This window comes from Vipera berus (genome assembly GCF_964194415.1).
Source record: "Vipera berus genome assembly, chromosome: 8".
Lineage (NCBI taxonomy): Eukaryota > Metazoa > Chordata > Lepidosauria > Squamata > Viperidae > Vipera > Vipera berus.
In genome coordinates, this window is record NC_138211.1 from 16,445,164 (window position 1) to 16,461,379 (window position 16,216).

Genomic DNA, 16,216 nt, shown 5'->3' on the forward strand with positions numbered 1-16,216 from the left:
CCATTTCATTTTTGTAATTTCTCAGCATATTTAATTTAACAATTAATTGCAACCATTTAAAAATACCTTGATTGAAAAGGCATTAAAAGTTTTCCTCAATCCTTACCTTAGTTTCGCAGCCATAATGCATGAGTTAGCCTGGCAAGTACAGGAATCTCCGTCATGATGAATGCCCAGATTATGACCCAGCTCATGGGCCATTGTAGTTGCAACCAAAAGATGTGTTTTACTATGATCCTGAAAAAAAGAGCATACTTTGTTTATTGTTAGTCCACCAAGAAACTGAAAGTGAATCCAATTATTACTAGAACTAAGTGGCTAAAACTGGTGACTGAGTGACCAATTTAAAGTTGAGGATACCATCTCAGGATTCCTCTAGCACAGGGGTGTCAAACTCAATTTCATCGAGGGCCACATCAGCATTGCGGTTGCCCTCAAGGGGCCAGGTGGGTGTGGCCTGGGTGGACGTGGCCTACTGGGTGGGCGTGGCCAGTTCTACATTGTTCGCATCAAGGGTGCCTATGGGGGCCTGGGCAGGAGTGGGACAGATCTGAGGGTCTCTGGCAGAAGGAGGGTCTCTGGGCCAGGGCCAAGGCAGTGGGGGCCGTTCCCTCACTGTTTCCAGGATGGCTTCGCGGGCCACATGAAACCACTTCACGGACCGGATCCGGCCCCCGGGCCTTGTGTTTGACATGTCTGCTCTAGCAGCTGTTCTGAATATATGTCTGCCCACCAAGACTCCAGAACATAAACAAATACATTCAGAAGTAAACTTTAAAGCCCAGAAGCTACAGCACCGGAGAAGATCAAAACTTATGCAACCATTTGCTGTCTGCATTTATTTAGTTACTAAAACTTACAGGCAAGTTCAGTCCAAAAACTACTCAGTGTCTTTTGCTGCAAGCTCACATTTTCAGAATATTGAAGGTAGCAAACATAAAGAGATTTAAGAATGAGTTGCTCTTTCTGAACAAAATGACCTTCTTGAGCAAACAGTCTTAGGATTACCTTCTACTATCAGGATACTAACTCTTCTTATTAAGAAACAAAACTTTATGAGTTTTGTTTCACCGTATACATTTTTTTTATTGCCATGTCTCTCCATTCTTTTTACATGAACAAAAAATTAACTGTATTGTTTCTCAATAAATGCATTTTGTTGTTGTTGTTAGCTGCAAAGTCGTGTCTGACCCATCACGACCCCATGGACAACATTCCTCCAGGCCTTCCTGTCCTCTACCATCTTCTGGAGTCCATTTAAGCTCACGCCTACTGCTTCAGTGACTCCATCCAGCCACCTCATTCTCTGTCGTCCCCTTCTTCTCTTGCCCTCAATCTTTCCCAGCATTAGGCTCTTCTCCAGTGAGTCCTTCCTTCATTCTTTCTGGTGCTACTAGTACTAGCCCTCTGCTCTTCCCCAGGAGCATATTGGACGCCTTCTGACCTGAGGGGCTCATCTTCCAGCGTCATATCGTTTTGTCTTGTACATAACAAGTATCCTTTGTACTAACCTGAACAATTCCTACAGATTCCTTCGGCATGCACATGCTGCCCACAAAACCAAATCCTATAGTGTCTCCATTGAAGTTAATGCCCCTATAAGAAAGAAGGGGATGGGGATAAATCTTTTAGAAGATAGAAGCACAATGATGCATGATTAAACACTTGTTTGAATATGGTTAAAAGAATAGATAAACCATGGAAATAAAGGAGCGCTATAGTAAGGGGAATGAATATCCAAGCAGTATAATATTTTTTTATAATATATGGAATGTAAAAATATTGGGATGGTGTATGTGAATGAAAAGTCTGGATAATTAAACGTAATAAACTTTGAGAAAATTATGACTGGTAAGAATGGTTTGAATACAGAGGGGAAACTCAAATAAGAATCTTGAAAACAGGAAACATAGTGACTTAATAAGATTATTTTTATAAATGTAAGTGAAAGATATGCTGATTGAAAAAGAGGTTATATGCTGATGTAATTGTTATTTGTATAAGTACAAGAAAAAATGTTTAGATTGAACTGTGTATATATCAAAAGTATTAAGAACTATATTTTTAAATGGTGATAAAAGGAAAACACTATTGGAAGAAGAGATCAAAGAAATACATTATTAATTAATATATTGATTATGGAATTATAGAAATTATTTTTGATTATTTTTGTTGCCATTAAGGAAACATGGTGAGATGAAACCCACAAATGAAACACACAGCTAGAGGGATTTAAATTATTTAAAGGAAACAGACCAAACAAAAGAGGTGGAGTTCCTCTCTATATAAGAAATAACTCCATCTCTACAGAAGTAGAGCACAACAATGATGAAAACTGTCTTGAATGCATTTGAGTCAATACAAAAGGGGGGGAAATGACATTGCCATAGGTGTATACTGTAGGCCACCCAACCAAACAGAGGAAATGGATGAACCTTTTGCTAGTCAGCTAATCAAGGTATGTAGGAAGCATGTCACAATAGTTATGGGGAACTTTAATTACCTTGACATCAACTGGGAGACAAACTGTGCACCAAATGGAAGATCAAACAGATTCCTGACAACTAGCAGACAACTTTGTCTCCCAAAAAGTAGAGAAGGGAACTAGGGTATTAGCCAAATTGGATCTAATCCTCACTAACAGAGATGCAATATTGGAATTCAACATTCTGGAAGCACAAGCAATACAATACAGTCAAACTAGAGTCTTGGGCTTTAAGAGAGCTAATTTCAAAAAAAATAGAGAGAGCTTGGGAAGGATTCTATGGATGAGAATTTCCCTAAAGGGGAAAACAACTCAAGAAGCTTGGGAAATTTTGAAAAGTGAGATAATAAAGGCCCAGTCTAGTACAATACCAACAAAGAAGAAAAATAACAGCTCTCAAAAGAAACCAGCATGGCTGCATAAAGAACTCTCTGATAAATTGAAAGATAAAAAGGATAAGTATAAAAAGTGGGAAGAGGGGCACATAACTAAGTCAGAATATCAGCAAATAGCCCGTGCCTGCAAAGATGAAATGAGGAAAGCTAAGGCTCAAAATGAACTAAGGCTTGTGACCAAAGTCAAAAATAATAAAAAAGAGAGCTTCTTTCAACATGTAAAAAGCAAGAAAAAAGTTAAGGAAATGATTGGTCCATTAGTGGGGGAAAGTGACAAGAAGGTGACAAACAACAGGGAGAAAGCAGAACTACTGAACTCATTTTTTGCATCTGTCTATACACAAAGGGAAAAAAACAGTCCAACCTATGAAAAAACAGTACCATAAAAAAACAGATTAGAAACACTAGTAAAGATAGGCAAAAAAATGGTAAGTGAGCACCTGTCCAGCCTAGATGAGTTCAAATCACCAGGACCAGATGGATTAGACCACAAGGTTCTCAAGGAACTGGCAGATGTGATCTCAGAACCACTGAACTATATTTTTCAAAGATCCTGGAGCACTGGGGAACTACCAGAGGACTGGAAAAGAGCTGATGTAGTTCCCATCTTCAAAAAAGGGGAAAAAAATGGATCCAGGAAATTACAGACCTATCAGCCTGACCTCAATACCTGGGAGGATTCTGGAAAAGATAATCAAACAATGAATCAGTGAACACCTAGAGGCAAACAAAGTCATTACTAAAAGTTAAGATGAGTTTGTCAAAAACAGATCATTCCAGACAAATCATATTGCATTCTTTGACCAAGTGACAAAATTAGTGGACCAGAGGAATGCTGTCGATATAATTTATTTGGACTTCAGTAAGGCATTTGATAAGGTAGATCACAACCTAGTACTTGATCACCATCAGATAGATTGGTAGCTGGCTGACCGGGCACATTCAACATGTGGTCGTCAATGGAACAGCATCTACATGGAGGGGAGTGTATAGTGGGGTGCCCCAGGGCTCTGTTCTGGGTCCAGTGTTCTTCAACATCTTCATAAATGATTTGGATGAGGGGATAGATGTGGAACTCATCAAATTTGCAGATGACAGTAAGTTGGCAAGAATAGACAACAATCCAGAAGATAGGCTTAAAATACAGGAGGATCTGGACAGACTTAAACTATCTAACAAAATGAAATTCAATGGTGAAAAGAGTAAGGTTCTACATTTAGGCAGGAAAAACCAAATGTACAGGTATAGTAGGTAATACCTTGCTTAATAATAGTAACTGTGAGAGGGATCTTTGAGTCCTAGTGGACAATCACTTAAATATAAGCCAGCAGTGTGCTGCAGCTGCCAAAAAACCCAACACAGTGCTAGACTGTATTAACATAGGGATAGAATCAAGATCATGTGAAGTATTAATACCACTTTACAATGCCGTAGTAAGGCCATACTTGGAATACTGCATCCAGTTTTGGATGAAGACAAGGGTGAGGGGTGACATGATAGCAGTGTTTCAATATCTCAGGGGCTGCCACAAAGAAGAGGGAGTCAAGCTATTATCCAAATCACCTGAGGGCAGGAAAAAGAAGGAGTATATGGAAAGAAATCAAAGAGAGAAGCAACCTAGAACTAAGGAGAAATTTCCTGATAGTTAGAACAATTAATCAGTGGAACAACCTGCCTTCAGAAGCAATGAATGCTTGGGAGAGTGACTACAAGAGGGAAAACAATGCCCGAACTCACAAATATAGGTGTGGGACAACTAAGAGCACTATGGCCAATTGAAGCAGGTAGACCAGTGATCTGCTCAGTGAGCAGGGCACAGAAGCAGCCAGCTATATAAGTTAACTCCCGGAACTTTTACCTTCACTCTGCCAATGAAAGCTAAGTGGTTTTATATTAAACAGTTTTGTTGATATTCCTATCCTGGTGTTCGCTTCTTCTTTTGTTTTCTAAAATGCACACACCCAGGCACATCTTTATAATGTGTGTGTGTGTGTCTATGTGTATGTGTATGTACGCTGAGCTTGTTGATCAGAAGGTCGGCAGTTTGGCGGGTTGAATCCCGAGTGCCACGTAGCAGAGTGAGCGCCTGTTATTCGTCCCAGCTTCTGCCAACCTAGCAGTTCGAAAGCACGTAAAAATGCAAGTAGAAAAATAGGGACCACTACGATGGGAAGGTAACAGCGTTCTGTGCGCCTTTGGCGTCTAGTCATGCCGGCCACATGACCACGGAGATGTCCTCGGACAAGCGCTGGCTCTTCGGCTTTGAAACGGAGATGAGCACCGGCCCCTAGAGTCGAAAACGACTAGCACGCATGTGCGGGGGAACCTTTACCTTTACTTTACATGTACATGTATATGCATATGCATATGCATATGCATATGCATATGCATATGTATATGTAAGGGGTGCGGTGGCTCAGTGGGTTAGGATGCTGAGCTTGTTGATCAGATGGTCGGCAGTTTGGTGGGTCAAATCCCGAGTGCCACATAACAGAGTGAGCGCCTGTTACTCTAGATTATTATTTTTACTTTACTCTTGGTTTATCTGTTGTATAATGCAAGTGTTCATTACTTGGTGCAAAACGGGAACTAAACCATTATTTAATTGAATTAAAAATGCATGTGTAAGTAGAGCAAAATTAAAGCAGGATAATCATATAAGTTTCAATTTTAAATGCAGGTGAAATGAAATCATACTGAATTTTTGACCTACAATCATTCAAGGACATCTCAAAACCAGCTCTCATCTACAAAAAAAGTGCTCTAACCTTCCCATAATCCTCCACTCCCAGGCACCCCCACTCCCTTTCCCCACAATGAAACGTACGTGAGTAACTGAGCATTATCATGTATTTTGCGATTCAGCAAATCTCTCTCTCTCCATTCTCCAAATGAGTTCAAAGTAACATCCACTACTGATTGAACGTTAATCAAATCTCCTTTGGACCAAATTTCTAGGAAAACCAGTGCTATATGAATATTCAAAATTGTGTAAATCTGTCAGGTGGAAATGGCATCAATCAGAAACTCAAACACAAGTAAACATTGAGAAACATTTTAAAATTAAGAGGTAACTGTCATTGGTTTCTATGGGCAGGTGAAAAAAAAATAGACCTAGGCATCAATAGAAGAGAAATCTCTGGAGCTCAACGTTGAAATCTTTGGTGCTCTGAGTTTGCTGCTTTGGTCACTCATGTAGAATAGTCAGATAATGAAATGTCTGCAAGGAAACTACCAAGCTGAGACAGCACTAAGGACTCTATATATCAGGGAATAATAATGTATTAACCAGGAGAAATAAATAAAAGGATAAAAAGAAGCAGGTGATTATTCTCCATAATAAGGAACAGAAGGGTAGGAGGACTCAAAGGAGAGTTGACTCATCAATCTTCCTGTTCTCTCCCTGTTTCTAACTGAGAATCAACAGTGAAAATGTAATCAAGGCAAATAGGAGACTGCAATATGAGTGTATCTCCTCCTATCTCCTTGTACCACAATCCAAGTCGAGTCCTCTCCAGGTTTCTTCTCAGGGATCAGTTTCATAATCAACTGAGCTTGGAATAAGTTGACACTGCCCATCTCTTTCTAATCTCCAAGTTCAGCCTTGAAAGAATCCAGCTACAGAAATAGTTCGGACAATTTGCATCCTCCCAACACAGTGACTGTATTCCCACAAGAGCCTTATTAACCTAGTTACTGAATTAACCCATTTTCTGGATGGCCTCCCATGCTGGATTACCAGCTGGTCAAACTACCTAGTTTTGGCTCACTCAAAGCCACAGAAATTAGCATTCTTGTAGAAATCCATCCACTCTCTCTCTTTACCTAGTTAAGTGTGTTGTATTAACATAGTGAAAATCTGGGCTGGGGCTGAGAGAAGTTTAAAATCAACAAGTGAAATATTTTTTTCCACGTCCTCTTACCAGATTTAAAGTATTGACAATTTCATATATTCTTGTTCTTATAGCAGTGAAATTGCCGGTGTATTTCCTGAACTACAGAAAAGAAAAAAAGGTTAAGACAAGATCATAATTATAGGAAGAAGGGAAAGAAGGAGGGAGAGAAAGAACATATCAGTGAAAGGATCACTGAATTTGTTGATGTAGTAATAATTTTTATCCAAGCAGTCCAAAGAATTCTTTTCTGCTGATTTTTAAATCTACATTTGTCCCATTAATATATTAAGATTTTTAAACTTTTCAGCAGCATACATGGGCTTCTTTCATGGTTGGAGAAAATTTTGGTCAGCCTCCTGAAATGCTTTCCTAAATTGGATGCTATATTTCCATGTTTAGAGATGTGTGAGATAAGCATTCCTCACTATACATCTTTTCCCTCATGTGTTGTCAGCTTGGACAAACAATGAGTGTGGGAACGTTTCAAAGAAACCTACAGAACTGTTTAACCAGTGTGGGATAAAAATAAATTTAGATGGTATCCAGGAAGAACAAATGTGCAAACTGGAGTATATTCACAAATGTCTCTTAACTTTGTAAATATTGGTTGGGTCCAATAACAAAAAATATCAAAGTTTATGATAAAGCACATTTTAAGGGAAAGCCAATTGGGATGTCTTCAAAAATGCTGTGCTCAATGCAGAAAGAAAATGGAAAGAGATCCAGCATACTTACCATTACGTTGTCCACAACTATTACAAGCTTAATGTATTTGTTGGCATTCATGTATGCTCGTTGCTAAACAGAACAATGAACAAACGGCTGTTTAGACATGTTGCTCCCAGGAGTCCACAAGAATGTTAGTCATAATCATATAATCAGAAAAGTGCTTGTTTTACTCTCTGATCAAAATACTTGAACATGATTACTGAAATATTGCTTCAGACTTATCATAACGAACAAGAAAACATGGTTAATTGCTCAGAGTAGTTTCTTGCTGTTCTTGCCATGCTAAAGCACACTCTGGGTAACCATGAGATACACCCTGAGGAAGGTGTTAGGGAGGATCCCTCCCAGGCTTCTTTCTGCAATCCAAGGACTCATTGCTGATCTGCCTCTTATTTCCCTGGGAAAGAGACCCTCTCTCCTGCCTTCCACTGTTGGATTCCAGCACTAGAGTACCCAGAATGCTCAGGAAGTACACTTATGCTAAGACCGGAATGTGTGAGTGTGCATTACTTGCTTCTTTCCCTAGGAAAGTGTACTCCTGTAATTTCAGCATACAGAACTACAAGGCCAAATTGCTAATTCTAGAGTGCAATTTCTCTCCTTCCTCTCTGACAGCCAATTTGAATAAAGTGTTCAAGACCTGACATTAAGACAAGAACATTCAAGATAGAGGACCAATTAAGGACCAATTAAACATAATGTATAAACCACAACTTGCCGAGGATAAAGAACCTTGAATTGTGAGAAACACTGAAGCCAAAGGGAAACCAGACTTCACAATCAATTGTGGCATCTGCACTTGTGTTTTGGTATTCCATTGTAAGAACAACTGTTGTTCCATGCCAATTTTAACATTTTAACAAAAAAATATATGAGGTTTTGAACTTCTAGATATGTTTCAGCCAGTTTCATGTTTTGCCACCAAAAAAGAAGGAAGAAACTGTCACTTTGAATGCAAAGTTTTGTTTTCTCATTTTTGTCCCTCCAGTAAAGGAGGAAAATATTGGGAGTATGAGGGTCAATTGTGACCAGATTCAATTTGTCTCTTTTCATCCAGTCATTGCGTCAATCCAACTTGATGATTCAAATCAAATTGGAAAATGGAGTCAAGATTACATAATGGTCTTATCAGACATCTCAAAACAGTTAAATATTTCAAACCAGTTTCTCCCCCTATCCCAACTCCTCTCTGCATGCATTAAAGAGGCATCCAAACTGATAATTTGATTTTTTAAAATTGATTTAGAAAGTTGAGATGATTTGGAGATTCATTTAAATCCATTTTGATTCAAATCCCCAAACTAAGTTTGTATGACCAAAGAAAATGCTATAAGCCTGGACATGTATTTTCTGTTCATATAAACAGAAAATACATTTTTTTGAAGATGGGAACTACATCAGCTCTTTTCCAGTCCTCTGGTAGTTCCTCAGTGCTCCAGGATTTTTGAAAAATATAGTTCAGTGGTTCTGACATCACATCTGCCAGTTCCTTGAGAACCTTGGGGTCTAATCCATCTGGTCCTGTGATTTGAACTCATCTAGGCTGGACAGGTGCTCACTTACCATTTTTTGCCTATCTTAACTTGTGTTTCTAATCTGTTTTTTATGGTACTGTTTTTCATAAGTTGGACTGTTTTTCCCCCCCTTTGTTTAAAGACAGATGCAAAAAATGAGTTAAGTAGTTCTGCTTTCTCCCTGTTGCTTGTCACCTTCTTGTCACTTTGCCCCATTAATGGACCAATCATTTCCTTAACTTTTTTCTTGTTTTTTTAAAATGCTGAATGTTTCCATTGTTTCTTTTATACCATGGCTAGAATAAAAAAAGAAAAAGAAATGGGGGAATCCTCCCTTTTGAATTCTATCAAATAACACCCCCCCCCACACCCAAGAATTTGTCTTTTCATTTTAGAAACAAGTAAATGCATCCCTGTTCTCAAACCATGTTTATTATGAGACTTACTTCAGGAGTAAGAATAAACTGAGAGGCTTTGATGGGCTCATCTGATTTCCAATTAGTGTGGGTTACCCCACACTTTTTGGGGCCCTCATCCTCCTTTTCTACATTTTCATATTTGTAGACTGCATGGGCTTCACTGTCGGGAATCTTCAAGGGTTCAATAAAGTACGTCTCCCCTCGAAGCTGGAAATGTCCTCTGCAAAACAATGTGGAAAAGGGTGATCAGAGATGGAGAAACAAGAGAAGAGAATATTGTTAGTTCAGAGATAAACTGCACTGATGATGTTACCTAGTTGGGTAATGAAACTCAGCTCTGAGACCCATTTTAAACTATCCAAGTCAACATTCCTCATGTTTTTGAATCCCTTCTTAAAATTCACTGAGGTTTTTTTTCCTCAGCACTCATATCACTTTCTTATTCTTCTCAAAGATACAGCTATAATCAGGAAGATATAAGAGATTTCAAACACTCAATATACATATATAAGAATATAAGATTTCTTAGAAAGGATCTTCATAGAGAGGGCAATGCAGAATAAAAGGAATAACAATGAAGAATAACAATGCAGACTAACAAGGAGCTGGAGGTGAAGATGAATGGTTGCAGAAAATGTGTACATTCATTCCAACAACAAGAAGGAGGAGAAATGACATGATAGTCTTTCAATATTTAAGAGCAACCTTAATAGGACAACCTATTCTACAAATCACCTGATGGCAGGAGAAAAAGCAGTGGATGGAAAGTAATCAAGGAGAAAACCAACTTAGAACTAAGGACAATTTTTCCGACAATTGAAACAATTAAAGATTACATGAAAAAAAAATTATATTCAGATGTTGTGGGTGTTCCATCACTACTGCTTTCTAACAAGAGATTGACAGCTATTTCTCTAAATTGATATAGGTCTCTCACTTGAGCAGGAGGTTGCACTAGAAGACCTCCAAGGTCCCTTCCAATGCTGTTATTTGGTCATTCTGTTTTTCCTTTATTATTCTGTTGTTATTCTGCTGTGTTCAACCTTTTCATTTATTCTTCTACTGGACAGACACAGTCTCTGTTCAAAGGGGGGAGGGTTCAGTGTCTTCCTTCAGTAACAGATGTTGAAAGGACATTGATTCTGACTAATGATACGGACCTTCTGAATTTGGAATCTTTATGTGGCTAAGATATGTAGCTGGTTGGAGAAATAATAATAATAATTTTATTTATATACCGCCCTTCTCCCGAAGGACTCAGGGCGGTGAACAGGGCAAGCATAAAAAATACAGAGATACAAAAGTTAAAAAGGATTAAATATATGCCCACTAAAAACAGTAAATACAAATATTAAAATAACAATAAAAAACCCCGCCCATCCCCCATCAGGCCAGGCCGGCTTGTTCAAATAAGAATGTCTTTAGGTGTGCAGAGTGGCACAAGAAAGTGTTTCTGGGTAGAACTGCAAAGTCTGCTTGCCCCTTCCTGTACACTTTCTAGCAAGGTATGCAATCTGAAACCTACTTATCATCTCTACCTGTAACATCACCTCCTATATGGAAAGGAGACCTGGGCTTGGAAGCTCCTTTAGACAGATCTGATTTAGTTCCCCAGTGTCTCTACTGGCTGGCAGCAGCTCTTCTTGGTATTCAACCAAAGGTTGTCTTAATTCTACAGAAGTCTTGGATCACACCCAACTAATTTGCATGAAAAACTGATGTCCTTCATTTTAACTGTGACAACTCCAAGAGCAATATATTATTCTTAATAAAATAAATAAAAGGTTAGACACTATCTTACTTCAAACCATTGCATGCACTGATGCTTGCAGTTAAGTGAGCATCATTCTGGATGTGTCCATGATAGTAGCAGTGATCCTGCAGGGAGGCAAGAGGACTAGGCTGGTTAAAGCTTGTTTGTAGTGTGATTTGATGAGCAGAAGTACAGTTCCAAAATATTCCACCACATCAATGAAATATTAAGACAGCAGTTATTAAAAAAAATTGATTCAGTGGGACAGAAGACCTACTCAATATTGATTGTTGCAAAATGAACATAGGATAAATGCAAGTCTCCATAAATCAAGTCACACTGCACAGGGAGTCCCACTGATGGCACTAAGCTGAGAACTTTTGGGAAGACAACCAACATACAAATATAAAATATTTTTCTTGGAGGTCAACTCTAGTACTGAAGCACAGAATTTGCTGAAGAAACTTTCAGACTTGATGGCTGTCTTACGTTCTAAAATTTTACCATAATGTATGACAAATTCCACATTTATTAATAATACCAGATAATCATTATTTCCTTGAGCTCGCACAAAGAAAGCTTTCAGAAATATACAGAGAGATATAACTCCTAGCATTATCTGGAAGCAAGATCCATGCAGAAATTAAAATTAAGATATTTCTGTTACACACTAAGTAGGAACAATTTGAATGATGTTTGAAGATGCTAAGCCAGAAGTAGATAATTTTTGGAGACAGAGGATGCACTTTGAAATCAATATGGGGGCTTGGAGCCAAGGACTTCACAAAGTATATTAGTGCTGTAATTGTTTTGCAGCTGATAGGGCCACATTCTGGACCATTTTAATATGAAAGATATTATATGAATTTCTGCGTAGGTGCAAAGTGAATTTCTCTCACTTTTGGTATTACAAATAAAATACTTTGCATGTGTCCATGTAGTCTGGTTTATAAATGAAAATATAGATCTTCTAAACCTGATGTTCTCATAATAAATCTATTTGAGAAACTCACTCCCCAAAAGGTTGGCTTTTAACAGTAGGAAAGAACTGGATGATTGAAATACTTCCATGGTAATTCAATGAGTAAAACAATCCATGCATCCTTATAAGTACATATCAATATAAGATACTTCATACATATATAGCCTTTCTTTTTTGAGTAGCCTGGTCTCCTTCTTGTATATTTGTAATATTGTGCAGAAACATTTGCTTCAATTTACTTCCTAAAAAGAAGACTCTTAAAAGTGAGACCCTACCTCAACTGGAGGGTTTGTTGTAATTTCTCTGCCATCAGGGGAATAATGAGTCTCACTGTAATCTTCTGAAAAAAGTCCTCTAGAAAGAATGCAAAGAAGAGAATATCTATGCCAGGAACTAAGTAGGACTGAGATAATTTTATAATAAGTTTACAACCACTGTATAGTGGCATTTTAAGCATCTTGTTTGGTATCAAAGGAAAGGAGCAAGTTTCAAACCAGTATATCGAGTCACTTTCCACTCCTGATGTCATATATAAGCACTTGGCATTGCCTTCCATTTTTCCAAACTAGAAATCCTTGCTAGTCTTCCTCCACTAGATCTGCTTTGCTTCCATGCCAGAACAAGACCATCCAGATGCTACCCTTGAATTTCTGTACAGCCTTCATATTTAAACAAAAGGGGACTCTAAAACATCTAAAGCACACATTAGAATTTAGCATGAAATGTCTCCAGTGGAATAGGATAAAGTGACACGCAGATAACCATATATAGGGTGATTTCTTTGTCGCTTATACTTAATAATAAAGACAATATACATTTAGAGGCATATATAATATGGTCAAAACCAAAATACATTTTATAATCTAAGCCAGGCAGTCATTCCCAATGCACCAACTATATATCTCAGTCTTAATGCTAGTATTAAATTGCACCAGGCTGCAGACACATGTTCACAATGTAGTGGTTGCCATACTAATTTAAACTGCAATATGGCATTTACAGGTTTCAGGGTAATGAAAATGGCACACTTTGTTTAGTGGAGTTCATGTTTTATTTACAGGTGAGAAATCCAACCTAGAATTAAGAAAAATTTCCTGACAATGAGAAGAATTAATTGATGGAATGGCTTTCCTTCAGAAGTTGTGGGTGTCCCATTACTGGAGGTTTTCAAGAAATGATTGGACAGCCTTGGAATAGTTTACTCTTCTGCTTGAGCCGGGATGGGGGTGGGGGGTGGAGTAGAAGACCTCCAAGGTCCATTTGAAATATGTTATTCTTTTGTGCTGAAAAATATTTTCATTCCATTTCTATGGCTTATATTTGCATAATATTTTTAGTCATATCTTGATTTACAGTGCAAATGGAACACCTCTGAGAAGACTCACATGACTCACTCTTTAAAAAATAATGCTAGTGAAATCTGGGCTTATTTAGGTCCTGTCCCCTTTTGGGCCTTAATAGGAGATGACATTTCCTGCCTTTCATGCTTTAACATATAAATTCCAATGTAAGTTAAGCAGCTATGCAGGTCTTGTAGGAAACATTATTCAGATTGACAGAGAGTGTCTATGAAGCAGCATAAGCAATCATTTTTAAATCTCTGCAATATTTCATTACTAACTTAGTTAATTCAAGTGATATCAGGGTACGAGCCTTGAATGGTTCAACTTAATCTAAAATTCTTATGGTCCAGTAGTGTACCAAAAGATCAGGAATAAAACATTTTCAGTTCTGAGGTAAGATTAACATACTCAATATCTACATCCACTTTTCCTACACAGTAACATTTAATTAGGTTTTAATTTCCAAACAAAGGAATGCAATTATTATTTCTCTTAGACTGTGTCTAAGAATATACATTTTCCACATTGTCCAAGGAAAGTTAAGAGAATTTCTGAGTTAACATACTTATTTTTTTCTAGGTGAAGGACCACTGGCTTTCCATTCACTTTAAATTCATATTGCATGGTGTCTTCATACTGAAAAGCAAAGAGTTCAGGCTTTACATCTTAAAAAATTAGGCAAAACAATTGTACACCGTTAAATCTAATGAATAATTTGCCATAGACAAATTATTTATTACATTTAGAGTATCTCATCTGGTGCTTTAAACTGTAAGATCTTAAATGAACTTTCCTGCATAACTTCTAGATCTCATTCTCTAATTGAACATCTTGGTGAATGAGGATGACCTGGGAAAGAGAGACTGACTCAAAAGTCATCCAGTGATGGACTTGAATCTGGTTCTTAGACCTAATCTTGAGCTGTAACCACTATACTATCTTCACCTAGAAACACATCTTTTATATTTCTAAATGATGCATTCTGGGAAGCTAGAAAGGACAATTTGAAATCTCATGGTTCACAGTTGTCACAGCTTTTATAAAGGATGACCCAAGAGCATAAAAAGGAAGAAGAAATCCCTCAAGGTTGCCCATTAACAATAAATTTATGTTAGGCAGAGGTAACCAGATCCACACATGCAGAGTTTAAATTAAGCAGCTTACTATATGCTGCCTGTAATACAGGAATCTCCCTAGACTGCTTCCCTTTTCTTCAGAACAGATAGATAAACTTTAATGGAATTTCCTGAGGGTGGGGGAGAGGATGTCTGTCCTGGATCTGTTGCAGCTCTGAAAAAAGTAAGGTTCTACATTTAGGCAGGAAAAATCAAATGCACAGGTATAGTATAGGTGATAACTTCCTCAATAGTAGTAACCGTGAGAGGGATCTCGGAGTCCTAGTAGACAATCACTTCAATATGAGCCAGCAGTGTGCTGCAGCTGCCAAAAAAGCCAACATGGTGCTAGGCTGCATTAACAGAGGGATAGAATCAAGATCAAGTGAAGTACTAATACCACTTTACAATGCTTTGGTAAGGCCACCCCTGGAATACTGCATCCAGTTTTGGTCACCACGATGTAAAAAAGATGTCGAGACTCTAGAAAGGGTACAGAGAAGAGCAACAAAGATGATGGGGGACTGGAGGCTAAAACATATAGGGAACGGTTGCTGGAATTGGGTATGTGTAGTTTAATGAAGAGAAGGGTGAGGGGTGACATGATAGCAGTGTTTCAATATCTCAGGGGCTGCCCCAAAGAAGAGGGAGCCAAGCTATTCTCCAAAGCACCTGAAAGCAGGATAAGAAGCAATGGATGGAAACTAGTCAAGGAGAGAAGCAACCTAGAACTAAGGAGAAACTTCCTGACAGTTAGAACAATTAACCAGTGGAACAACCTGCCTCCAGAAGTGGTGAATGCTCCAACATTGGAAGTTTTTAAGAAGAGACTGGACAGCCATTTGCCTGAAATGGTATAGGGTTTCCTGCCTGAGCAGGGGGTTGGACTAGATGACCTCCAAGGTCCCTTCCAACTTATTATTATTATTAAGGCTAACTCTCTACTTGATCCCTCCTCACTGTATGGCTGGGTGTCTCCCAACACTTCATTAGTTATATTAGGAAATTCTGTTTGTAAGTTCCCAGGACTCTCCTCAATTTTGTGTGAATTGGAAGGCCATATAAATTTGTTCAATAAATAAATAAATAATTCAAGCAGGAACATAGATTGCAATGCAAAATCCAGATAACAAATAGATGGCAGCAATGGAATATCAAAATTTATCTGGGCTGACGAGAAATAATTGGTAGATGAAACAAAGATCTTTTTCTTACCTTTTGCTCAGGCTGCTGAATTGCTCCTTTGAGCAATGCAGTGAGTTTTTGTGGATACACTACTTCATAATCATTAACATTCCCAGATTCCAGAATTATAGAGCTCCCTTTGTAAGGAAAAAAAGAAAAGGTTTGCTTTACTTTGGTGATGTTATTCTACCATCTTCAGTTGTACTGCTATTTCACTGCCATCGTAATAATTTGGCTGACTTTCCTTTCTTTTACTTTCAAAAGAATATATGGACAGCCTACAGCAACATAATTATCCCTGGGGGACCTAGCAACATGTACAAAATTCAGTGATTCCAGAATTAGACCAATAGTTGAAAAAAATAGAGTTGGTCCCCATATGGACATTGCATGGTCACCT

The 16,216-nt window shown here is 38.1% G+C and overlaps 2 protein-coding genes across 2 annotated transcripts in view; both read right to left on the reverse strand.

Annotated features, from left to right (window-relative positions):
- Positions 1 to 16,216, reverse strand: part of LOC308671401 (zinc metalloproteinase-disintegrin-like protein H3) — a 287,574-nt gene that overhangs the window by 78,742 nt on the left and 192,616 nt on the right. The window lies entirely within an intron of this gene.
- LOC308671399 (zinc metalloproteinase-disintegrin-like protein F1) overlaps positions 1 to 16,216 on the reverse strand; it is a 78,883-nt gene that overhangs the window by 11,651 nt on the left and 51,016 nt on the right. The window contains exons 2-11 of the mRNA XM_081333555.1: positions 15,847 to 15,953; positions 14,082 to 14,152; positions 12,449 to 12,527; positions 11,240 to 11,316; positions 9,466 to 9,658; positions 7,512 to 7,574; positions 6,804 to 6,875; positions 5,708 to 5,877; positions 1,512 to 1,596; positions 107 to 237 (exon numbers count right to left, since the gene is read on the reverse strand). Coding sequence (XP_081189681.1) covers positions 107 to 237; positions 1,512 to 1,596; positions 5,708 to 5,877; positions 6,804 to 6,875; positions 7,512 to 7,574; positions 9,466 to 9,658; positions 11,240 to 11,316; positions 12,449 to 12,527; positions 14,082 to 14,152; positions 15,847 to 15,953 — 1,048 coding nt within the window. The remainder of the gene's footprint in view (positions 1 to 106; positions 238 to 1,511; positions 1,597 to 5,707; positions 5,878 to 6,803; positions 6,876 to 7,511; positions 7,575 to 9,465; positions 9,659 to 11,239; positions 11,317 to 12,448; positions 12,528 to 14,081; positions 14,153 to 15,846; positions 15,954 to 16,216) is intronic.